Source organism: Schistocerca piceifrons, chromosome 1, assembly GCF_021461385.2.
Source record: "Schistocerca piceifrons isolate TAMUIC-IGC-003096 chromosome 1, iqSchPice1.1, whole genome shotgun sequence".
Classification (NCBI taxonomy): domain Eukaryota; kingdom Metazoa; phylum Arthropoda; class Insecta; order Orthoptera; family Acrididae; genus Schistocerca; species Schistocerca piceifrons.
The window spans coordinates 513,425,885-513,452,174 of NC_060138.1; the positions used below are offsets into that span (position 1 = coordinate 513,425,885).

The window sequence follows — 26,290 nt, forward strand, 5'->3', positions numbered from 1 at the left end:
AAACAAAACACAACAGTGTTTATATAACAAATCTGATACAGCAAATTACATTAAATAGTTTGAGCCATGCGTAGACAGATACTACATCATTATCGGGGAGAGTAGTTATAAACCGAATTCTACTAGTTCATACCTTACTGATTCTAAATAATGTACAATTCGTTTCTATAAAAGAGGGTATAATTATTTCTTTCTATGCACAATACAAGTATTGTTGTTAAACCATGCACAGACACAAGAAATTGGATAACAGGAATTACTCGTTTGTCGAAGTTGTTACCTGACGGTTCACAAATGCTTAAGATTTTGTAATGAAACAATTCAGTTATTGGTACAGTGCAAAAATAGAACACATTCAGTAAATATAGTGTAACAATTACAAACATGGCTGAAAATTTTTACTTATGGACCGTCTGACAGCAACTGAATGAAACACAATTGTAGTGCCATACGCTTTTCGCCTTTATTTTCTGCAAGACATTATCAATATTCCGTAATATTACACGCAACTGAGGAGGACAGGACTACAAAAGTTGAAGATGGCTCAAAATTTTACTTCTTGAGGAAACATGATTATGAGTGTTTCAATTGAAACGTTTCATTAAGGAACTATGATTATATTACTCATATATTTCCATAGCAATAAATGTCTACTTCGTGGAAAACAGCACCAAAAATTTTTGATTTCTTCATTCAATTATATTCTACAGTATAATACAGTATTTAGACGAAATCCCTGGAAAATAAGTATTCACTGACCAAAGGAATGTGATAAAAATTACGTGTAGTACTTCAAGAATAAACTGAACGTACCAATTTCAAAAATGGAGAGTGCTAACATTGATTTGAACTGTGCAGCTATGTTAATCGGGCTGTTGATTTAAAATGCCCGACAAACGGCATGAAACGGTTTAAGTTCAGATGAAAGTTATTTTCTCTGAGTTCAGGCTTAGAAATATGTAGGAAATGACACACCTCTAAATATCCAAAATTTGTGTGGCAATTACATGTAACTGCTTTACAAATGACAAATATTACACCAAAATACTTATTCTGAAATAATCAGTGGAACATGTACGCATGGTATAAGAATGTTATTGGGTTTTTTATGGAATGTTATACATTTTTCTATCAAAACTTCTTTGACAAGTCTTGATAATTATGCAAAAATGGGAATACGCCCTGTGAAATACAGGGTGAGGCAATCAACCGGGAAGATATGAAGACTGCTTGGCTGCCGTGGTGCAGTTTATGGGAGTGGGGGAATCGACATTGGAGTTGTAGACAGGTGGAATTTTAATACCATGGAGCGTTGGTCAACTGTGCAACGTGCGATTGCTCTAACCGAATTACAAAAACGTGAATAATTTTGTTGATGCTCTATTCGCTTTCCGTTTTCCTACGCTATGAAGTTTCGGACGAAACGTTCTCAATCCACTGTTAGCACCACAAAAGCAAAGAGGTAGTAGTGAAAAAAAAGAAGAAAACAGGATCCAAGTGTATATTGATCGGTAGCGTTTTCTCTGCCTGAAGTCTATGAATATCGTCCAGATGAAGAAACACTTTTCCAGCAGGATAGTACAAACAAGCCGTACTGCTGCACTGCCAGTTGATTTGCTTAGATTCGCACCGGAAAAAATGGTGACATTCGGTGGCATCCTCGTTCACCAGATTTGTCCATTCCAGGCGTTTTCCTTGGTTTAGTCTGCCGTTTTCCAGGAAAGCCATTCATGAATCAGACGTGATTGTAAAGGGCCAAATCGCCATGAAATAAACAGTTACATCTGCATGATATTCCGTAAGCCACCTAATGGTGTGTGGCGGAGCCCTCCGACCCTGTTCCAGTCGCGAAGAATGATGGTCAATAAGAATCTGTACTGGCTCTAATTTCGCGAAATTTCTCCTCGTGATCATTACGCGAGATGTACATTTTTCTCCATTAAAACTGCTACACCAAGAAGAAATGCAGATGATAAATGAGTATTCATTGGAAAAATATATTATACTAGAACTGACATGTGATTACATTTTCACGCAATTTGGGTGCATAGATCCTGGGAAATCAGTACCCAGAACAACCACCTCTGTCCGTAATAACGGCCTTGATAGGCCAGGGCATTGAGTCAAACAGAGCTTGGATGGCGTGTACAGGTACAGCTGCCCATGCAGCTTCAACACGATACCACAGTTCATCAGGAGTAGTGGCTGGCGTATTGTGACGAGTCAGTTGCTCAGCCACCATTGACCAGATGTTCTCAATTGGTGAGACATCTGGAGAATGTGCTGACCAGGGCAGCAGTCGAACATTTTCTGTATCCAGAAAGGCCCATACAGGACCTGTAACATGCGGTCGTGCATTATCCTGCTGAAATGTAGGGTTTTGCAGGAATCGAATGAAGAGTAGAGCCACGGGTCGTAACACTTGTGAAATGTAACGTCCACTGTTCAAAGTGTCGTCAATGCGAACAAGAGGTGACCGAGACGTGTAACCAGTGGCACCCCATACCATCACGCCGGGTGATAACCCAGTATGGCGATGACGAATATACGCTTCCAAAGCGTGTTCACCGCGATGTCGCCAAACACGGATGCGACCATCATGATACTGTAAACAGAACCTGGATTCATTCGAAAAAATGACGCTTTGCCATTCGTGCACCCAGGTTCGTCGTTGAGTACAGCATCGCAGGCGCTCCTGTCTGTGATGCAGCGTCAAGGGTAACTGCAGCCATGTCTCCAAGCTGATAGTCCATGCTGCTGCAAACGTCGTCGAACTGTTCGTGCAGATGGTTGTTGTCTTGCAAACGTCCCCATCTGTTGACTCAGGAATCGAGACGTGGCTGCACGATCCGTTATAGCAATGCGGATAAGATGCCTGTCATCTCGACTGCTAGTGATACGAGGCCGTCGGGATCCAGCACAGCGTTCCGTATTACGCTCCTGAACCCACCGATTCCATATTCTGCTAACAGTCATTGGATCTCGACCAACGCGAGTAGCAATGTCGCGTTACGATAAACCGCAATCGCGATAGGCTACAATCCGACCTTTATCAAAGTCGGAAACGTGATGTTACGCCTTTCTCCTCCTTACACGAGGCATTACAACAACGTTTCATCAGGAAACGCCGGTCAACTGCTGTTTGTGTATGAGAAATCGGTTGGAAACTTTCTTCATGTCAGCACGTTGTAGGTGTCGCCACCGGCGCCAACCTTGTGTGAATGCTCTGAAAAGCTAATCATTTGCGTAGCATCTTCTTCGTGTCGGTTAAATTTCGCGTTTGTAGCACGTCATCTTCGTGGTGTAGCAATTTTAATGACCAGTAGTGTATATGAGGGGAGGTAATATGCTGTCCGACTCTTCCCGGAAAGTACTCTCTCCAAATTTGAGTAGTAAATTTCTCCGTGATTCCTCCCTTATAACGTCTGCCAACGGACTTTGTTGAGCATCACCATAACGCTCTCGCGCCGGATAAACGCCCTCGTGATGAAACGCACCGCTCTTCGTTGGATCTTCTCTATCTCTTCTATCAGCCCCACCTGCTAGGGATACCACACATATGAACAGTACTCAAGAATCGGCCGAGCAAGCGCCTTATAAACCACATCCTTCGTGTATGAGTTACATTTCCTTAAGAGCCTTCCTATGATTCTGAATCTGGCATCTGCTTTTCCACTATTTGTTTTATGTGGTCATTCCACTTATCGCCGGTCTTGATAGTTACTCCTAGACGTTTTACTACAGATATTGTTTCCGGCGGTTTGTCATCAATAGCGTAGCTGTACGGTAATACATTTCTTTTCCTGTGTATGCGCGATATGTTACATTCATTTACGTTCAGGGTCAACTGCTGGAGACTGTGCCATTAATCAGTTCTCTGGAGGTCGTTCTGCAAATCGTTACTATCTCCTGGCTTTGCTGGTTTGTTAGAGACAACCGAATCATCTGCGAACAGCCTTAAAGAGCAACCGAAGCGTTCCACTGAATCATTCATATATCGTACATAAACACATCAAAAAGAGTTTTGCATCGCCACGGTTCCGAGAGTTCCGGAAACTGTACAGAAAATTAGAATAGAGATCAACATAAAAATCATTTCCGCCCTTTTTCGTGCTCATGAAAACCACACATTACATATTGTACGACCGTATAGCGAGACCTTCAGAGGTGGTGGCCCAGATTGCTACACACACCGGTACCTCTAATTTCCAGTACCACTTCCTCTTTCATTGATGCATGCCTATGGTCGTCGTGGCATACTGTCCGCAAATTCGTCAAGGCACTGTTGGTCCAGATTATCCCACTCCTCAACGGCTATTCGGCGTAGATCTCTCAGAGTGGTTGGTGGCTCACGTCGTCCATAAACAGCCCTTTGATTCAATTCCCGGCATGTTCAATAGGGCTCATGTCTGGAGAACATACCGGCCACTGTAGTCGAGCGATGTCGTTATCCCGAAGGAAGTCATTCACAAGATGTGAATAGCTTTTGTTGAAATTTCGAGAACATACCTTCACCGAGTAGTCAAGCAATATATTGCTCCCTGCTACGTATATCTCGTGAAGAGACCATGATAATAAAATCAGAGAGAGTAGAGCCCACACAGAGGCATACCGACAATCCTTCTTTCCACGAACAATACGAGACTGGAATAGAAGGGATAACCGATAGAGGTACTCAAGGTACCCTCCACCACACACCGTTAGGTGGCTTGCGGAGTATGGACGTAGATGAAAACATGCACGGCAGGTGCGTGAATTGTCATCCATGAAGACGAATGCCAAACCAATATGCTGCCGATATGGTTGCACTATCGGTCGCAGGATGGCATTCACGTATTGTATAGCCGTTACGGCGCCTTCCATGACCACCAGCGGCGTACGTCGGCCCCACATAACGCCATACCAAAACATCAGGGAATCTCCACCTTGCTGCACTCGCTGGACAGTGAGTCTAAGACGTTCAACCTGACCGGGTTGCCTCCAAACACGTCTCCGACGACTGACTGGTTGAATGCATATGCGACACTCATCGGTGAAGAGAAGGTGATGCCAATCCTGAGCGGTCCATTCGGCATGTTGTTGGGCCCATCTGTACCACGCTGCATGGTGTCGTGGTTGCAAAGATGGACTTCGCTATGGACGTCGTGAGTGAAATTACGCATCATGCAACCTATTGCGTACAGTTTGAGTCGTAACACGACGTCCTGTAGCTGCACGTAAGTAGTATTCAACATGGTGGCGTTGCTGTCAGGGTTCCTCCGAGCCATAATCCGTAGGAAGCGGTCGTCCACTGCAGTAGTAGCCCTTGGGTGGCCTGAACGAGGCATGTCGTCGACAGTTCCTGTCTCTCGGTATCTCCTCCATGCCTGAACAACATCGCTTTGGTTCACTCCGAGACGCTTGGACACTTCTCTTGTTGAGAGCCCTTCCTGGCACAAAGTAACAATGCGGACGCGATCGAACCGCGGTATTGACTCTCTAGGCATGGTTGAACTACAGACAACACGAACCGTGTACCTCCTTCCTGGTGGAATGACTGGAACTGATCGGCTGTCGGCCCCCCTCCATCTAATAGGCGCTGCTCATCCATGGTTGTTTACATTTTTGGAAGGGTTTAGTGACATCTCTGAACAGTCAAACGGACTGTGTCTATGATACAATATCCACAGTCAACGTCTATCTTCAAGAGTTCTCGGAACTGGGGTGATGCGACACTTTTTCGATGTGTGTATATTGTAAACAGTAAAGGTCGTATCAGGCTTCCTTGGAGTACTCAGGAAATTACCTTTACATCTGTAGATTTTGTTTCAATAAGAACGACGAGCTGAATTTTATCTACAAGGAAGTCTTGAGTCTAGTCGGAAATCTGCCCCAATACGTGAAAGCTCGTTTTCTTTTCCACTAAACGGCAGTGCGGGACGATTTCAAATGCCTTCCTGAAGTCAAGGAACACGGCGCTGTGGTTCTCGTGGAGAAACAGACCGAGCTGAGTTTCGCAGGATCTCTGATTGTGGAATCAGTGTTTACTTTAAAACATGAGATTTTCATTCTCCAAAAACGTCATAGTTCTTGAGTGTAAAACATGTTCCATAATTCTACAACGTATTGACGCCAACGATATAGGACTATAATTGTGTGTATCTGTCCTACATCCCTTCTGAAAACTGGAAATGACATGTACCCTTCGTTGCTCAAGCGATCTACGACGGATTACTGTTAGAAGGGGAGCAAGTTCTTCAACATAATCTTGGTAGGATCTTATAGGTATCTCATCTGGTCCTGACGCCTTTCCATTACTAAACGACTTTTGTTGTTTTTGTGTTCTGCGATGGGTTATCACGATATTTGCCATTTCGACATTCGTTCGACGATTGAAAAAAGGGACTGTGTTACGATCTTCCACGGTGAAACAATATTGCGTTGGAGATACCACGAAATGAAATGAGAATATTCACCTTCAGACTGCAACAATGTGTGCAAAACAAAGAATGTCATCTTAGTGATATTATATTCAAAAAATGACAACTTTCAAGATAAACTGTTATTTCCACTCATGTTCACTAGATTCATGTCAGGAAAAAATGGTAAAACTTCTTTAAATCTCTTGTTAGTTTGACATTTTTTTTAATCTTCTGTTTGACCTTTTCAACCTGTGTTTTGTTGGTCACATCTTGATAACGTCTGAAGATGCATAGCCAAAATCTTAAGAAGGTATTTCTTATCTGGAGATATGATTAATGTATCATTTAACCGTCCGTAGGTGTGGTGGCCAGTTACCGGGAACAAGACCTATACATCCTGGTACGAGTGGCCCAACGGACCAGAAAATGATGCTGATGCTGTCGTGCCTGCAACTCCAGAAAATGTTGCTAGTGCCAAAAATTTCGTCAGAGATCTCCATGCAGGAGGAGGTGAGTTCAACATTCTAGATAGTGAGACTCACCATGAAAGTGACAGCCGAAGTTAAAAGTATCCTTGGAATACTGGAGGTTGGATAGAACAAAAGTATGTGGTACAGCGAAGTGCTCAGCATTATGTGTCAGATTCTTTATCAAAAAGGAAAGAAGATGCAAATTGTCAAAGAAATTTTTGAAGTACTATCAATCTTGCTGTACAATTTAGTAACAATACCGTCAGTAAGGTAGCTTCTTTAAGGTAAGTAAAGGATTTTATATTATCATGTTACAGCTAAGAAATTCACTTGTTTGACTTAGGGGTTTCGCAATTCGACAGTGGTATCAAGATTACTGACAGCGTCTGAAACCGAGCACATCAATCCGTTTCACTGTAAACGTTCTTTTGTAAATTTTCCAAACCTTCTTTGTTAATTATAAAACTGAACACCAAAAAAGACATAAAAATAGATTTAATGTAAGGAAAAATTTCCAAACATGCTTTTGACGATTTCACTTTCCCCATTATCAAATGATCAGTGTTTTTAAAACCTACTACATAGTGAAACGTTAACTTCTAGATCTAATATTAGACTGTAACTTCAAACTTTCTAATGACTTGCCTATCAACTGTTTACATCAAAACTGGTACTTATTACTATAGAAGAAAAATGATACGAACTCTCTAACATCAATCAACAAGTTATGAGACAACCAAGAAGACCAAATATAAAGTAATTCTTATTGTCCTTTTTTTAAAGCTGTAAACATTTTCAGCGCCAGGTGTTCGAGAGTGTCATAATGAAATGTCATGTGACATGCCTGTTAATGAATTTTAAGAGTATGTTCTTTGCAGCTTCCATGCAGAAGCAGTTGATATCGAGAATATCGGTTGTCAGTATCTACCGAGCCCAGGTGAACCCATAGTCATAATACGAGTAACTGTTTCTTCAACACCATACTTGGAAACATATGCTGAAACATTATTCTCAATCATACACAACAGCGTGTAGGTGGATGCATAGGAAGATGATTATGCACTTAAAATTATTATGGTGTGGGCATCTAATGTGATTTGACGGATGACCAGGCAATGGTCGTTCAAACCAATGTGTTTTTCAGCGTAGTTACCACAACTGATCCCATCTATAGGAATTGCTTAGGGTAGAGATATTAAACATATGTACGAATATGAGGCATAAGTACCGATTGTTTAGATAAAAAGGGAGATGTTATCTTAGACTTTTTTTAGTGTGTTAGGTGACATTGTTGACAAAAACTGAAAGTGAATGGGGACTTTGGTTGGTACTTTCTTGAAGCATGTAGTTCGATCTGCAGTGGAGAGTCGTTGGTATGTTTCATCTCACTTGGGTAAAGACTTGTTGCAGGGTAAAAACTTCAAAAACACTATGGCTGGATCAATAATCATAAGGTACATGTACATAAAGACGTGAGGCCTCTCAGAGAGCGTAAAATAAGCCTGATGATAGGATGGACCTGCTTGCTACAGGGACCGCGATGCACGACGCGCTGGACACAGCACTGCGAGTATCCAAGGCAGGTGTTTCACGTCCGGATGCGCCACTTGTGATGGTGCTTCTTACGGATGGACTGCCTAATGGAGGGCCAGAAGCCATCTTGCAGGACTTCACCGCCGCCAACTTGGAGCGGGGAGCAGCACTGTTTACGTTGGCGTTCGGTGAAGATGCAGACTTCGGATTTCTCAGGAAGCTGGCGCTGCGCAACGGCGGCTTCGGTAGGCGCATCTACGAGGCGGCGGACGCACACCTGCAGCTGCGCAACTTCTACCGGCAGGTCGCGTCGCCACTCCTCTCCAGCGTCAATTTCACATACGGGGATGGACAGGTGAGCTCGAGTGTCTGAGTCTAAAAGGGCTGAAGGCGTTAACTGTACAAGTCACATGAGTTACTTTGAAATTTGCTAGAGTCATTCTTGTGTTCCCTTTTCAGTCTCAAACAAAACCTAGGATTCTATATAACTGTAAACCAAATTATTATTATTATTATTATTATTATTATTATGGCTTAATACAGCCCACCACGAATTACTCTCCAGTGCCAACCTTTTCTTCTCAGAGTAGCACTTCCAACCTACATCCCCAGTTATTTGCTGGCTGTACTCCAAGCGCTGTTTTCCTATAAACTTTTTACCCTCTACAGCTCCCTTTACTACCATAGAAGTTATTCCCTGAAGTCTTACCAGATATCCTGTCATCATGTCCCATCTTCTTGACAATGTTTTCCATATACTCCTTTCCTCGCCGATTCTGCTGAGAATCTCCTCACTCCTTGCATTATCGATTCACCTTATTTTCAACTTTCTTCTATACCACATCTCAAATGCTTCGATTCTCTTCTATTACAGTTTTGTCACAGTACATGTTTCATTAGCACCCATTCTCAGAAATTTCTTCCTCATATTGAGGGCGTATTTTGATACTAGCAGATTTCTCTTGGTCAGAAATGCCCCTTTTGCCAGTGCTAACGTGCTTTTTCATATCCTCCTCGCTCCATCCACTATGGATTATTGTGCTGCATATGTAGCTGAATTCCTTAACTTGACCTTCTTCGTGATCAACAATCCTGAAGTTAGGTTCCTCACTGTTCGCATTTCTGAATTCATTACTTTCGTCGGTCTTAGATTTCTTCTCAGTCTGTATTCTGTACTCATTCGACCGTTCATTCCATCCAGCACATCCTGTAATTCTCCTACATTTTCACTGAGGGTAGCAATCTCTTCAGCGAATCTGTGATATCCTCCCACCTCGAATTTTAATTCGACTGTTGAACCTATCCTTTATTGCAGTCATTGTGTTTTCGATGTGTAAATTGAACAGTAGGGGCGAAATACTGCACTATGCGATCAAAAGTATCCGGACACCTGGCTGAAAATGACTTACAAATTCGAGGCGGCCTCCATCGGTAATGCTGGAATTCAGTATGGTGTTGGACTATCCTTAGCCATGATAACAGCTTCCCCTCTCGCAGGCATACGTTATGTCAGGTGCTGGAAAGTTTCTTGGGGAATGGCAGCCCATTTTTCACGGAGTGCTGCACTGAGGAGAGGTATCGATGTCGGTTGGTGAGACCTGGCACGAAGTCGGCTTTCCCAAACCTTCGAAACGTGCTCTACAGGATTCAGGGCAGGACTCTATGCAGGTCAGTCCATTACAGGGATGTTATTGTCGTGTAACCGCTCCGTCAAAGGCCGCGCATTATGAACGCGTGGTCGATCTTGTTAAAAGATGCAATCGCCATCCCCGAATTGTGGGGGAAGCAAGAAGGTGCTTAAAACATTTATGTAGGCCTCTACTGTGATAGTGTCACGCAAAACAACAAGGGGTGCAAGACCCCTCCATGAAAAACACGACCACACTGTAACACCACCGCCTCCGAATTTTACTGTTGACACAACACATGCTGGGAGATGTTCACCGGGCATTCGCCGCACTCACATTATGCCATCGGAACGCAACATTGTGTATCGTGGTTTGTCACTCCACACGTTTTTCCACTGTTCAATCGTCCAATGTTTATGCTCACTGCACCAAGCGAGATATCGCTTGGCATTTACCGGCGTGATGTGTGGCTTATGAACAGTCACTCGACCGTGAAATCCAAGTTTTCTCACCTCCTACCTAAATATCATAGTACTTGCAGTGGATACTGATGCAGTTTGTAATTCCTGTGTGATGGTCTGGATAGACGTTTGCCTATTACAGATAACGACCCTCTTCAACTGTCGGCGGTCTCTGTCAGTCAACAGACGAGGTCAGCCTGTAGTCGTTTGTGCTGTACGTGTGCTTTCACGTTTCCACTTCACTATCACATCGAAAACTGTGGACCCAGGGATGTTTAGGAATAAAGAAATCGCGCGTATAGGCGTATGACACAAGTGACACCCAATCACCTGACCACGTTCGAAGTCCGTGAGTTCCGTGGAGCGCCCCACTGTGCTCTCTCACGATGTCTAGTGACTACTGAGTTCGCTGATATGGAATACCTGGCAGTAGGTGGCAGCACAACGCACTTAATATGAAAAACGTAAGTTTTTGGGGGTGTCCGGATACTTTTGATCACGTAGAGTATATCCCTCTTTCACATCCTTTTTAATCCGTGCAATTCTTTCTTGGTCTTCCAGTCTTATTGTTCCCTCTTGCCTCTCGTACACACACTGTATATTACCCGTCTTTCCCTATAGATTACCTCTATTTTTGCGAGAATTTCGTACATCTTGCACCATTCAACACTGCCAAACGCTTTTTCCCGGTTGACAGATCCTTTGAACCAGTCTTCATTTCTCTTTAGTCTTGCTTCCATTATCAGGCGTAACGTCAGAATTGCCTCGTTGGTACCCTTACATTTCCTAAAGTAAAACTGGTCGTCATCTAGTAGTTCTTCAATTTTTATTTCCATTCTTCTCTATATTGTTCTTTGTCAGCAAGTTGGATGCATGACCTGTTAAGCTGATTATGCAATAATTCTCGCACTTGGTAGCTCTTGCCATCTGCGGAATTGTGTGGACGATGTTTTTCATAAAGTCAGATGGTATACTGCCAGACTCATACGTTCTACACATTAACAACAAATAATCGTTTTTTTTTTCCACTTCCCAGTGTTTTAGAAACTCTGATGGAAGGTTATATACCTTTCCGCCTTATCTGATCTCAAGTCCTCCAAAGCACTTTTAAATTCTTATTCTAATACTGGATCCCCTATCTCTTCCATATCGACTCCTGATTCTTCTTCTATCACTTCATCAGCCGAGTCTTCTCCCTCATAGATGTGTTCAGCATACTCTTTATACTCTTTCCTCCTATCTTCTCTCTCCTCTGCATTTAACAGTAGAATTCCCAATGCACTATTTATGTTATCGCCTTTGCTTTTAATTTTATCGAAGGTTGTTTTACCTTTTCTATACGCTGAGTAAGTCCTTCCAACAATTATTTCTTTTTCGATTTCTTCACATTTTTCATTCAGCCGTTTAGCCTTAGCTTGCCTGCGTTTACTATTTATATCATCCCAAAGTGACTTGTATTTCTGTATTCCTGAATTTCCATTATCGTTTTTATACTTCCTTATGTCATAGATCAACTGAAGTATTGTTCCTGTTACCTATGGTTTCTTCGCATTTACCTTGTTTGTACCTATGGTTTTGTTGCCCTCTTTAGAGATGTCCATACCTCTTCAACTGAACTGCCTATTGAGCTCTTCCTTATCGCGGTATCCATAGCCTCAGAGAACTTCAAGCGTATCTCTTCAGCCCTTGGTACTTCCGTATTACACTTCTTTAAACACTGATTCTTCCAGACTAGTCCCTTAAACTTCAACCTACTCTTCATCGTTACGAAATTATGATCTAAGTCTATAGCTACAACTTACTGTCCAGTATCTGATTTTCAAATCTCTGTCTGACGATGATGTAATCTAGCTGAAATCTTCCAGTCTCTCCTGGCCTTTTTCAAGCACATCCTCTCCTCTTGTGATTCTCACAGAGTATTCGCTATTTCTAACTAAAATTTATTACAGAACTGAATTAGTCTTTCTCCTCTCTCATTCCCAATACCAAGCCCATATGCCCCCCATAACCCTTTCCTCTTCCCTTATAACCCTAATGGAGGTCCCCACGACTATTCATTTTCATTTCCCTTAACGTAATGAACTGCCCTTTCAGTATTGTTATATATTGTCTCTATTTCTTGATCAACTATTGTTGTTGGTGTTTGCTGTCGAATCTGATGAGAACAACTCTATCAGAGAACTGTTCACAGTAATTTTCTGCTCAACCTTCCTATTCGTAACGAATTCCATTCCCGTTTGCTGCTACTGTTCATGTTACCCTATACTAATCTGACCAGAAATTATTGTCTTATTTCCATTTCAATTCACTGACCACATTATATCTAGATTCTGCCTTAGCGTTTCCCTTTTCGGATTTTCTAGCTTCCCTACTACAATCTAATTCTGAAATTCCAGGCCCTGACTCTTGGAACGTTATCCTTTCCTTGATTACTTAATCTTTTTCTCATGGTCACTTTCCTTTTGTCAGTAGCCGCCCTAGAAACCGAATGAGGCTAAACCGGAATTTTTTGTCAATGGCGAGATCATCATAACACTTTTTCAATTAGAGACTATATATCCTGTGGATAATCATTATATGTCTATAGTGAAATGGTTTCCATTGCCTTCTGCATCCTGATGCTCTTGATCATTGGTAATTTTTCTTCGTTTAGAGGCAGTTTCTCACCCCAAGGACAAGAAGGTGTCCTGAAGCTCTGTCCGCTTCTAGGCCGTCTTTGACAAGGCCGTTTGCTGAATGTGAGTGACTTCTTATGCTAGAAGTCTTTGGTCACCAATGCTGATGATTTTCGTTCAAAATTAAAGCCATGGTGAGGTTAGAACCCGGGACCGAGGACGTTTTAATTATTTCTGTTAAAAACTGTTAAGTATCTACAACAAGTAACAAGGAAACCTCAAATACCTCCATCCAAACCAGAAAAACCAACTTTTACCTGAAAACGACTGCAATATCTAAGTTTTAATCCATGGAAGATGAAAAACTGATTCCTCACGAATTTTGGAGCTAACTACCAATGGGGAGTGGAAACGAAACGGAAAAAATATTTCTTGCAAAAAGTCGTTGTTTTGAGAACGTCCATAGCATCTCAGAGAGCTGCTGGGGTGAAGATTTGTCGATTTTCAAACCAAATTAGTTTAGTAGCTAGTTTAGCCCAGGGAGATATAAAACATTAACACGAGTCTGGGATAAGACACTGAATCATGTGAAACTTCTTGAAAACTAAATTCCGTCCCAACAGACCTCAAGAGGTCAAACGAAACCGACCGACCGCTGTGTTATCCTCGTTCGAAGCCTGTCACTGGATGTGAATATGGAGGATCATTTAGTCACACAGTGCTCTCCCGGCCACTGTCAGTTTTCACGACCGAAGCCGCTACTTCTCAATCAAGTAGCTCAGAAATTCGCCTCACAATGGCTGACTGCACCCCGCTTGCGAACGGCAATCAACCTTCTCTCCACTGCATAAACCTCACGGTCAGCTGGACCTAAACAAAGGAATTAGCGGGGTGTGGGTCGAAATCCTCCACAGAAGAGGACATGTACACCAATCCCAGAAAACTATTATTAACAATTCTGAGGCGGCCAACTGACGGTGGCGAGTGGGAGGTGAGTGCTCAAGGACACAGGAAAAATACTGGGAGAGGAGAGAAAGTCATTGACAAGAAAGGAACAGCTGATGAATGTGTGCATCGATAGTGAGAGAATGGAGACCTTGGAGAAATGAAGAAGAGTTCAGGCTTGGAGGGTGAGAGTCATCTCATCATTAAAGACAAAAGTAAAATACTAAACTATTTCATCTGTGTTAGACAAGAGTGTCTGGGCATCAAATACTGATGCATTCTAGCATGGGGAAGAGATAGTAATAGAGCCTGGCCTTTTTCATCACTAACTGTAAAGACGCGACACACCTTAAATATGTTTGCAGTGCTGGGAAGATATCCAGAACTGTAGCTGAAAGTTAACGTTGTGCTGAGGAGGAACAGAATCCAATTGCGTTGAATTAAATAAAAATTATTTTATAGTTCTATTTAGGTGTTTCTTTTGCTGTTACTAGCCTATCCTTTCGGTCCCTTTAAGTATTTTTATGCTTTACTGTCACTAAGCTTGTCCACTTCATCACCTGCCTCCACTTAACAATCCAACAAAAGGCGTCTCTGATCGTTGAGATTGAAGTGATTGGAGAGGTTAAGAAGACATAGTAGGTTGACAGCATTCGTCTTTTTGGATGTACAGTGGGACTGGTGACAATAATATACAATCTACTGGTTATGGAGAAAGTGAAACAGCTATAGAACCTTTTTGTTTTTTTTTTTTTTTTGGTGATGCCCCTGAACGGTGTTTCAAGGGAATGTGGCACTGTTTGAAAATCTTAAAAAAATGCAGAAGATATAGTCAAATTACAAGACCCATTCAGATTGTGAAGTGGGTGTATCACAGGACTCAGATTCTTGATCTTATTTATATTCTTTCCAATTCAGATACAACAAAACAGTTGGGTTTTCATTCTTCTAAAACTGAAACAAAATTTTGACATTCTGTAGTGTCAACTACTCCAATTCTTTCTGAAGCAAGTTACTCAGCTGCAGTTCTTCTAAGAACCTCTGCTCTCCCCCCCCCCCCCCCCCTCCCGCTCTCTGCACCACTCCTTCCAACAAGACTCAATCCACTCATTATTCCAAGCCACACACTCTATCGAAAATAAGCACCTAACTTTTATGAAGTCGATGCTGTTTAGTGGTTTCTTTAATTTGATGATATTGTATTCACAACTGGAAGATACCTCTTTGGGTTATATGATATCCATTATCACAGTAATTGTCCAGATATATCTGGACACATTGCAGAACCACCCCCCTTCGAAATTTGTCTACATATATGGGTTGAAAGTCGATGCTCAGGCATCAGTCCTCTAAACACTCAATAACTATAATCTAAAGGTTTTTGGATGTTTTTGAGTATAAAAAATTATAACGGAGTCATCTCTAGCTGGGTGAGTATTCTAATTTTGTAATCACAAGTCTGCTGGTTTGCTTCTCAATACTGTTCCATTATTTTTATTTGGATTCTATATTTATTATCAAGTTGAAATGCTAACTTACAAATGTTGCTCATAATTTTCTGATTAATGTAATACATTTAATTTTTAATTACTAATTGTACTAAAATATAACATTATATTTCAGTTTTGTGCAAGACTGTGAAACATAAAATAGAAAAGAAAATACTTTTTTATTTCCACAGATTATGAGTAAATATAAACATAATTTTAAGAGAGTAATAAGGGCATATGCATATATTCATTTAACAATATGACATTTTGTTTTTGCACCAAATTTTAATTTATTAGGAATATTTGTACTTCCACATGATCCATAATTAAGAATGAAAATTATTATCAGTTTGATTGTAATTACAGAATTGTCAAATAAACATTGAAAACTTTGTATCTAACGAGAATTTATCCACCAACCATGGGATTACAAGACTGGATCGCTCTGCACAGACCTTTTAAAAGCTCTGTTAAAAACACCACCAAGTTTTTTACACATAACACCTGTTATAATGCTTAAAAAGTAATTTCCTTTGAGAATTATTTTAGGAAATTGATGTCAAAGCACTGACCTTAATATACTATAAGTATAAAGGAAATAAAAGAATACAGTCTTCGTCTTCTTGTAAGACACAACACATTAGGCCTCTGTTCAAGTATATCTGTTCACTTCCACCCTTGTCTTATAACATACATTTCAGTTATACAAGTCAAGGACGGAGGCTAATGCACAACCTAAGTCTGTCATTTCTAGAACTGTCCAACTTCCTATGGATTTCTCCTATAGTAATGAGTGTGTGCCTGGCAGGTGGAGGAGGAGTCCCTGACGCAGACCAGGTTCTCGACGCTGTTCCGCGGCAGCGAGCTGGTGGTATGTGGCAGGCTGCAGCCTGCAGCGTCACTGCTGGAGCCCGTGGTGGTGGCGGAGGGCCGCCAGCGCCACAAGTCGCCAGCCAAGCTGGAGAAGGCCTCCACTGGAGAGCGCCTCTGGGCCTTCCTCACTGTGCGCCAGCTGCTGGACATGGACACCGCCACACCCAACCAGACGATCAAGGACAGAGCCAAGGACATCGCTATCAAGGTGAGTGCACTGAAGAGTGCCTGTATTTAATCTTCATCTGTGTTACTGTGGACCTGTGATCAACACGAAGGTTGGTTTGAACACTGCAGTGTATTCCTGTACATTTTCCTGTTGGAGGAGGTACACATTTGCCTTGCTGAAACTTTTGAATTGACTTCCTTTGCCAGACAGTGTAACATGGATTCTAAGTGGCGGCACATTAGGCGTTTTTCCCTTTAGTAAACATGGCCAGAATGTTGTGATAAGCGATGCAACAAAAGTCTCTAACTATCTGGAATCGAATTCCAGAACTGTAGATGATAGAATGGTGCATGGAAAGAACTGCAGGGGCAGATCAAGATATGATTATAAAATGAAGGTTGTTTAAGCTGAAGGGTGTAGCAGTTACAGTGAAATGGATGACTCTTAAGTAAGAGGACTGGACAAAGTGTTTGAAACAAAATTTTTTTTAAGTTTTAAAAATATTCCATAAAATGGTGGATTGGCAAGTGTGCATCTTTCATTTGAACGAGGAGTTCAACATAACTCATTGGAAAAGCATCACATACACACCCTGACAGAAAAAGTGAAATATCCAGAAGACATGATCGTATGTCAATGTAGCTTCAAACACACTACCAGTGTGATTGATTAGAGCTGCAGTTCTCTATGACAGGTAGAATAGCCACCAGAGGACATTAGTGTTATTCATCTTTAATGTTGTTATCAGGACTTGGAGGGTAGATAATGGTGCAAACAGCTTCAGATATTGAATGATCGCTAGAAGGACTAAGAGATGCAGCCTATTCATGTAATACAGCTTTACCAGCACCTGATCCTCATAGTGGCACTCCATTCTGTCGGCTAGTAGAATCGTGCAATTTCCAGACGTGAAGACGATACGGACGTGACTGTGGGGATGTCAAACTGTGATCCCTTCAACGTTCCAGTCCCCCCCCCCTCCACCCCCCCCCTCCACCCCCCCCCCCCCCCCCCGCCTTACCGTCACAAGGGAGGGGCGGTGTAATGTGCACCAAGCACCTCTAACGATTTAAGATTCTGAAACTGTGAATAAGTAACACACTCAATGCGGCATTCTGTGCCATCCGATACTATTGTTTGGAGACTAGTCCTAGTCAGAATCAGGAAGCACCATTGTATGCATGTGCTGCCACTAACACCATAACACGAATGACTGATCTAGAGTTGTGTCGTTGCCGACAAGCATGTTCTGATGGTAAATGTCGTCGCATTGTATTCAGCGATTCTACACCAACCCTGAAAACCAATGTTGGCAGATATGATTTGGAGAGTCCCAGTGGTGTTACTCCCAGCGTCATGTTGTGGGAAGCCGTCGGGTATGACTTCAGGTCAGGTCTTGCAGTAATTGATGGAACTTCCTGCATTCACTTGCCTTACATCCCATGCTAATGTATTGCGGTGCCATTTTTCACAGGACAATGCTCATCTACACAAGGAACATGTCCCTCCGAGCTGTCTGCATGATTCTGAAGTACACCTGTGACCAGCAGTATCCCTGATAGACTGTGTGTTGGATGAGCTTGGAGGTGAACTCCGTCTCAGTATCAATACCCGGGGTATCAAGGAACAGTTATAGCACTTGTGGGACAGGGTGACTCACGAGAGGATGAAATGTATTTATGATACTCATCCCAATGAAATCAGTCCATGCACCTAGGCCAGAGAGAGATTGCAACGCCGGCCGCTGTGGGCGAGCGGTTCTAGGCGCTTCAGTCCGGAACCGCGCTGATGCTACGGTCGTAGGTTCGAATCCTGCCTCGGGCATGGATGTGTGTGATGTCCTTAGGTTAGCTAGGTTTAAGTAGTTCTAAGTCTAGGGGACTGATGACCTCTGATGTTAAGTCCCATAGTGCTTGGAGACATTTGAACCTTTTTTTGGATTGCAATGTCATACTGATAAGTGGGCACCTGCCACTAAGTTCTTTGTAAATCTGACTCGATTTTGTAATCACAGAAATAACATCATATTCCGTTTCAGTTCGTTTCCGTAGCGCATTCTGTTTCACTTTCTTTGTCGCCCAGTGAATTTAACATGTTTCAGCACTGCTCTATAACTATTTGGTGTCGACCTTCTGCATCTCTCGTCTATGACCAACATCACATCCAGGAGGATTGTACTCATTTCACTTTGAGCGTTTCCAACGTCTTCGTATTCTAGACGGTACTGCGCGACTGGCACACAATAATATATCATACTTTTGTAACGTTTATGTGTTTATTTGCCAATGAATATGAAATGCGTAATGTTTGGTTATTCAAATGTAATGTGTGATGTCTTGTTGAGCGAATTAGTTTTACTGTATTCCAAAAAACTTAAACAACTTAATCTGGAAAACCAATTCGCAATGCCCATAATGAAATCAATCTCTCTGATATTTAGGTCTCGTGAGCACCGAGTTCTATGGCCCTGTGCAATAAACTGACAAAATTCCCTGTACAAATGCTGGCCGGTGTGGCCTAGCGGTTCTAGGCGCTACAGTCTGGGACCGCGCGACCGCTACGGTCGCTGATTCGAATCCTGCCTCGGGCATGAATGTGTGTGATGTCTGTAGGTTAGTTCGGTTTAAGTATTTCCAAGTCTAGGGGACTGATGACCGCAGAAGTTAAGTCCCATGGTGCTCAGAGCCATTTGAACCATTTGAACCTGTGCCAATAAACAATGACATACATTTTCCTTAGCTCTAGAGTCGCAACGGATGCAATCTTGGTATTCTGTTCTCTCCACAGTAGGCACAGAAAACATTCAATCTTGGCACAGTGAAGTACAGTGCCGGCCGTAAAACAGCTTTGTACAAATAACATCAGTAGATTGGCTGATAAATGAATAACCTTGTAAATACTCGATAGAGATACTGACTCAGCGCTGTGCAATGCTGCCAGCGTTGGATTTGTTGCAAACATTGAAACTTTTCTGATTCTGATTGAAAAATGATTTCTTTTAGAAAAATATTCATTGGATTTAAATAAATACGACATGGAAGAGGATGAGGTACTGATGAGGGGATATGCTAAGAACAAATGCTTCAGTTTGAAAGTAGCATTCAAAATAAAGTTTCACCTTCACAAAATCTGGTATGAAACATTTTACATTAACTTCAGAATCAGTGAACTTCTCAACTGTTCTACAATTCTCACTTACTGTAGTAATTTAAAACACTTGGATTGTTACATGAGAAAAAGTCTGACATCGTTTGACGAAATAAGTTCCAAAATTTAACTTCCCTATATCAGGATCACAAAACACACAAAATTTTACAAGTCGGATATACCTAATCGACCTAGACATTCAATATGATGGAAAATACTTGGTTCCTACATTCAAGTGTCAGTATTGTAAAATTCAGCCAGATCCACATATCGCGTTGTTGCATACTTAAAACTACATGTACAAAGTTTCATTACCTTACAAATTTGTTGCAGTTGCTTTCTCTTTGAGTTAAAGAATAAATTCATTACTCTTCTATAATTGCCATGGACAATGGTCAGTATTTTTTACGACCAGTATCACTTCAATTCTTGATAGTCTTATAGACTCACAAATTAATATCACACACTTAACACTTTTATAGAAATAACTATTGCCTAACATTTACTGGCTCTGTGTAAGCACAAACAATATCATTCATCACTTCATTTTATAAAAACTGTAGTATGCTGCGTCCGTATACCAGTAACTAAATTCTACCAGCTAGCCACTAGCTTTAGGTCCTGCATCCTACTTATAGCAGAGTGCAACGGCAACTGCTAGTGCGCTCCGCGCGCTCCTACTTCATTCGATTCTGCCACTCAGGCAACATCTTTGCTTCAGTAGCGTCGAAGATACAATCTCTTCTAGACTTGGCAACTGTTTCATGTAATTTTTAATGAATTATACTACAAAAACGGGCTTCGGGTACAAGTGTACATCCCACACAGTGAAACCTTTTATATTAATGACTAACCAAAAGTTGTCACGTTTCGGTGGCTCAGTTTTAACGTGCCAAACTTCGGAACGAAAAATATTGGTTTACAATACTGTTAGTCTAACGATTTTCATCTGTAGTTTACCTCTTCTTTGGTTTCTGGTTATGTTTGTTGATGTACATAGTGCTGACTGGCACCATGATTCGGAATCAATGGCAAATTGATAGTCCCCCTACAATTTCCCTCGTTAAGGCAGTTCTGTACAAGCTGTTATATTCCTGAAGTTTTCGTCTTACTTTCTGAAGCAGAAACTAAGGTGCCTACGCACCATCAAAGCTTTGTAGAAAACCAGTTCAAAACTGTTACCTTTAGAACAGAGATCATTATAACAGTTTGCCTTCTTGAAACTGCCAAATATTATTCTCAGGCTGTTAATGTCCTCTGGAAAGAAGGGAAAAATAATATTTATTCAGAAGGAAATTTCTACATGATGGAAGGATTGTTATTGCAATAAATCATAGAGTGGTACTTCGACATATGGGATGTTATACTTCACAGGCGAGTTTATTCTCTTGGTGGTTCGAAAAGAGGAAATGCTATCATAGAAAATTACATAATCGTATAGCACAGGACCCACACTGTTTTCTTGTAGTCTACAGCACTGCCCTCATATCATATATTATTTCTATTTTGTTTACTGTGTTTTGTAGTGAGTGTTTTACTGTGTTTGAAATCGTTCTGCTTTTTAAAATGAGTATCGCTACTGTTCTTTTGCTCCTGCTGCAACCTCTTTCGGTCATAGTGTCCTCCGAGAAACATTTCCGTCCCATCATAACCTGGTGACTTTCATTGGAGTCCTACCGTACGTAACATACAGAAGTAACCATCACGTCATATTCACTGCTTCTTCTGATTCTGCGCCTCCACTGCTACAAGTAACCTCTTCTTTTATTGGCATATTTACCTACAACTACGCATACTGTTTTCCAACTTAACCAAGTCAACCTAATATTGGAGATACAAGACATGACGTCTTATTTTTAGGTGGTTGCTATAATGTGTCTGATGTTGCTCTGTATCATTCACAATGTAATTCACAACCCATTGCCGCTGTGGTGTACTAAATAAATGAAAGGAAAGAAACTTGTTGATGCTAGAATAAACGGGACATTCTATACTACCTCACTAAAGTCTTTCAACGAGAAAAACCGCTGTTGCCGGCCGATGTGGCCAAGCGGTTCTAGGTGCTTCAGTCTGGAACCGCGCGGCCGCTACGGCCGCAGTTTCGAATCCTGCCTCGGACATGGATATTTGTGATGTCCTTAGGTTAGTTAGGTTCAAGTAGTTCCAACTTTTAGGGGATATGACCTTAGCTGTTAAGTCCCATAGTGCTCAGAGCCATTTGAACCAAAACCGCTGTTAATCATAGTAATTTCCCGGTCGTGATAGCCTTGTAGTTTGGTAATCTGTCGTTATTCTCTGTGGATGTATATTTGCTTCTGATATACGTGGCATTATGGTAGTTCAGTAATAAGCTCAACATAATTAAATGCGTTTTGACTGTTGGCTTGACACTGAGCGTAAAACTTGTACATAACTTCCGTGACTCTCGTTTAGCAACCCAGTTTCACAGAGTAAGACATCCAAATTCATGTTCCATATCACATGTTTCCGCACCCTAGCATAAGGTATTCTGCCAGTGACTCATTTCACTTCTCCTGTCTGTCATCCCTTCGCTTTACCATGACACACAACAGTTTCCTAGACACGTTTCTGCAAAAAGGTTGACACAGTTTCTTCACAATAATGTACAACCAATTACCTTCCATGATTTGTCACTACATTAGGAAAGTACTTGTTTTGTCCATGTACATGTCGAATAATTTCTTGCATACTGATGTTTTCAGTTTAAAGGCCGTCGAGAATCTAAATGAAACGGAATTTCAGAAGAGGTACAGTGACGTTGTTGCACATGCGCAGAATCTGAGAACAAATTCATACGCAACTTATTTTAAATTATTAACGGCGTTTCCTCGCAGTTCACGTAATTACATTTGTGTCTCTACTTGTGTTTATGACCGGTGGCTAACCCAGTATAACACAGGCCGCTAGTCTTTCTAATGACGTTACGAGAACTGTCTTGTAATAATGTCCACTATGAATCGAAAGTCAGTATCTTTTCCCTACGTTTTGGCTGGTACCTCTCATATTTTTCAGTATAGGTAGAGAAAACTGCTTAACTGTTTTGCTCTTACTAGATTTCTTGCTCTGTTGAGTGGATTATTTATTTGAATATCAATTATTTCTACCTTTCATTTATCTGCTTTTGAATTTTAATGGCAGTGGCAATGGCGCCAAAAGAGACTGGGCAGTCTATGTGATAGGCTGAACACGGAGAAAAGATAGTGCCTTCCCATAATAAGCCGTGACTACAATTTCAAGCAGAGCTTCAGGAAAACTTCAAAAGTTGTATGCAGGCGAGCCACGTCATACACCAACAGCCCTCCCAGCTGTTGTATTATTTTCTCAGATCTTAACCCTCTTGTTCGACTTCCTAAAACTACAGATAAAAAGTGAACTGATATTTAATAGGACTGGAGTGGTTACGCAGAGAAGGAACAACTTTCGATAGATAATGCAAATAACGTTTCTCCATCGTGCACGTAGTCCAGAAAATGTCGATTACTTGCGCTGACCACCAAGCTCTACTGTAGTGCTGTATTGTTCATTGTTGTACAGAGATTTCATTGACCATGCTTAAATGAAATGGACATTCTTCACTTGTTTCCACATCCAATGTTCCTCTTCGCGAAGCCTATGGAATAAGATTCATATAGCATAATGCAGCGTAATTATGGCATGATCGTTCACACCAGAGAAACATGTTGATAAACAACCATATAAATTACCAAGGCCTGGAACTGTGACCCCGTGATGTGTTTCAGTACTCCTTTGTGACTCCTGTGACGTCACTGGTCGTGGTGAAACCTAACGACACAGCAGCTGTGGACCTGGAACGCGCTGGTGGAAACGGCGAAGGTAACTATTAAGTATGAGCAACGCTTATTCAGTTAAAATAAGCTATTTTCAAGTTTCCAGGTACCGTAATAACGTCTGTTCCTGTTAGTGCGTTATGATGTAGCTCTATGCACCTGGGGAAAATTTTGTTACTTTCTTAAAGGGTTTAGATTTTCGTATTATTTCCGTTGTTACTGCACTCTGTATATATAACATCTTAAACAGAAACGTAGTTTTTCCTGTCAACTGTGGCCATTGTACGACAGCGGATAACTCACCACGCCATTTTACAAACTACGAGGCCTAATGCTATGCGCAAGGATGCAGCATGCAAGGTTCAATTTCGTAGCCTTGCTTGTTAATGACGGTATCTCAAATTGTGACGAGGGAACTCGTTCTCGATTTGTACGCTATGCAGTAGAGCGATAAATGGCTGACGATATCTCCTGCAGTCCCCCCCTTTTTATGCCCCCCTTTTTTATCCTCTCCCTTTTTTAGGTGTCCTCTCCCTTCATCGGCTCCGCCCCCTTTTGCTCTTTCCTCTCGTCCCCCTTTTTTTTATTTTCTCCTCATCTGTACGGGTCCTCCCCCTCCCCCTCCCCCCCCTCCCCATCTGCCTTAGGCTGTGGTGTGTCATCTTCGGCTGGTCCCGGCGGAGGTTCGAGTCCTCCTTCGGGCATGGGTGTGTGTTTGTTCTTAGGATAATTTAGTTTAAGTAGTGTGTAAGCTTAGGGACTGATGACGTTAGCGGTTAAGTCCCATAAGATTTCACACACATTTGAACATTTTTTTTGTCATCTTCGTGTCTACTCTGTAGTGGAATGTTTCCGTGAGTGTTCATTGTTGTGCAGCCCCTTTTTCAAGTGTTGCGAATAGAAACCAGACTGTCGCGGTGTTTTTTAATTGTGCATGTCTCTTACTGTGTGTCTTCATTAGCATCGTCAACCCCGTGTTTTTATATTTTAACTTCCACAAGTTTCCGCCATTTTACTATTTTTAAAAAGTCACCATTTTATCACCTGTTTTTGTTGTTTGTTATCTTCTCATTACGTTTTTTAACTCTTCAGTAGGGTGCATAGCGGCATATTAAGCTGCTGCCAGCCCGCCCCTCCCCCCTCCACTCTGGCGGGGGGGGGGGGGGGGGGGGGGAATCGAAATTCAATAAAGGAAAAAAGAATTCGTGCAGTCGATCGCTCCCCTCGATACTGCCACACATGGGTGGTTTTCCTAGTGATTTCCACCACTGTTTCTAACGGCGCCCTGTCGTGAAGTTCTGCTACGGAAAACGAAGTGCTGCGCGACATTGGGAGCTGACCTCAATATGTCGACTGATAATTGCAGCTAAATAAATAAATGAGATGGTCATTGAAGCTTGTTAAACTTGTTTTGGAACACTTTTCTTGGGGCCTGTAGGCTATTTTACAGAACATATAAAATTTTTCATCGAGGTCAAATGGGTTCGGTACATCTTCCCAGTTCGTTCTGGCAAATACAGCTTAAAGGCTTCGATTCTTCTTTACATTTTTAATCTTGTAGTGTAAGTACAAGTGTTTGCACAACGCTTTTGCAATGCCTAAGCGTCCATATAGAGTGACTGACAAAAAATAATGCACACAGACACACTCAGATGCGAGTGGAACTTCATGCACGGCGCGTATGTAAATGAGTAGAGTCGCAGTGCCCCGTAACATTTACAACGGCCACCAGAGTACATTATTGTTGTTCTTGTTTATTGTTGCTACCAAGCCTCGGCGGATGCACAACGGACGTGAACAGCATCGGATGGGGATCACTGCGATGGACGTGGAGATGCTGTAACCCTTGTGAGACAGCATTATCAGCAACAGGCTCAATTCAGACCGCACCACTGATCAGAGACTAACAGCAGCCGGAACAGGGAATTATCCATCCCATGTATATGCTGCTGCTAGCACTACACCACAAATGGGTGCGTCTGGAGCGGTGCTGTGAACGGAAAGCATGGACTGCTGTTCAGTGTCGTGGCCATGGCGTGTCGATGTATCGAGTTTCTGCACCACACCGGATCAGCCTAGCCGGCGAGTTTGAAATCGACCTGCCGAGATGTAGACAGGGAACTCTGACGGCAGATCGCTATGTCACAGACATCCTGCGTTCATGTTCTTCACGTTACAGTATCGTGGTGCCCTTTTTCAACAGAACAATGCTCATTCACACATGGCACGCCTGTATATGAACTGTCTATGTGATGCTGAAGAACTCCCATGGCCAGTTAGATCCCCTGATATGTCTCAAATAGAACGTGTGTGGGAGCAGCTCGCATGTTATCTCCATCCCAATGCCATTATCCAACATATCAAGGATTGCCTGACACACTTGTGGTCCTGCTTGCCTCAGGAGAGGCTGCAACGGCCTTATGACGTCATTCCCTACGGAATCGGTGCGTACGTCCAGACCAGAGGGGCGCAACTCCACGCTGTTGAGGAGACTCACACTGCCAAATTATTTATAAATTTGACTCGATGTACTCACTGAAATAACACCACGTACACTCTCTACCCGTGCAGATTCATTTCGTTTCTTCTTCTCCTTCTGGGTGCTTTGTTTTCTTTTTTTTTTCTTTTTTTTCTTTTTTCAGTAAGATTAATGTTGTCAATGGCAGAACTTCTGGTTTATACACGTAAATTACATGAAAAACTTACATCAAATGACGAGGGAGTTAAGTATGGCTGTAGAAAGGTTATG

General features: G+C 42.0%; 1 protein-coding gene across 2 annotated transcripts in view; it reads left to right on the forward strand.

The window, feature by feature from the left end:
* Positions 1-26,290, forward strand: part of LOC124797560 (inter-alpha-trypsin inhibitor heavy chain H4-like) — a 127,425-nt gene that overhangs the window by 23,602 nt on the left and 77,533 nt on the right. For both annotated transcript variants that reach the window (XM_047260795.1, XM_047260796.1), the window contains exons 8-11: positions 6,761-6,911; positions 8,404-8,759; positions 16,352-16,624; positions 23,494-23,587. In XM_047260795.1, coding sequence (XP_047116751.1) covers positions 6,761-6,911; positions 8,404-8,759; positions 16,352-16,624; positions 23,494-23,587 — 874 coding nt within the window. The remainder of the gene's footprint in view (positions 1-6,760; positions 6,912-8,403; positions 8,760-16,351; positions 16,625-23,493; positions 23,588-26,290) is intronic.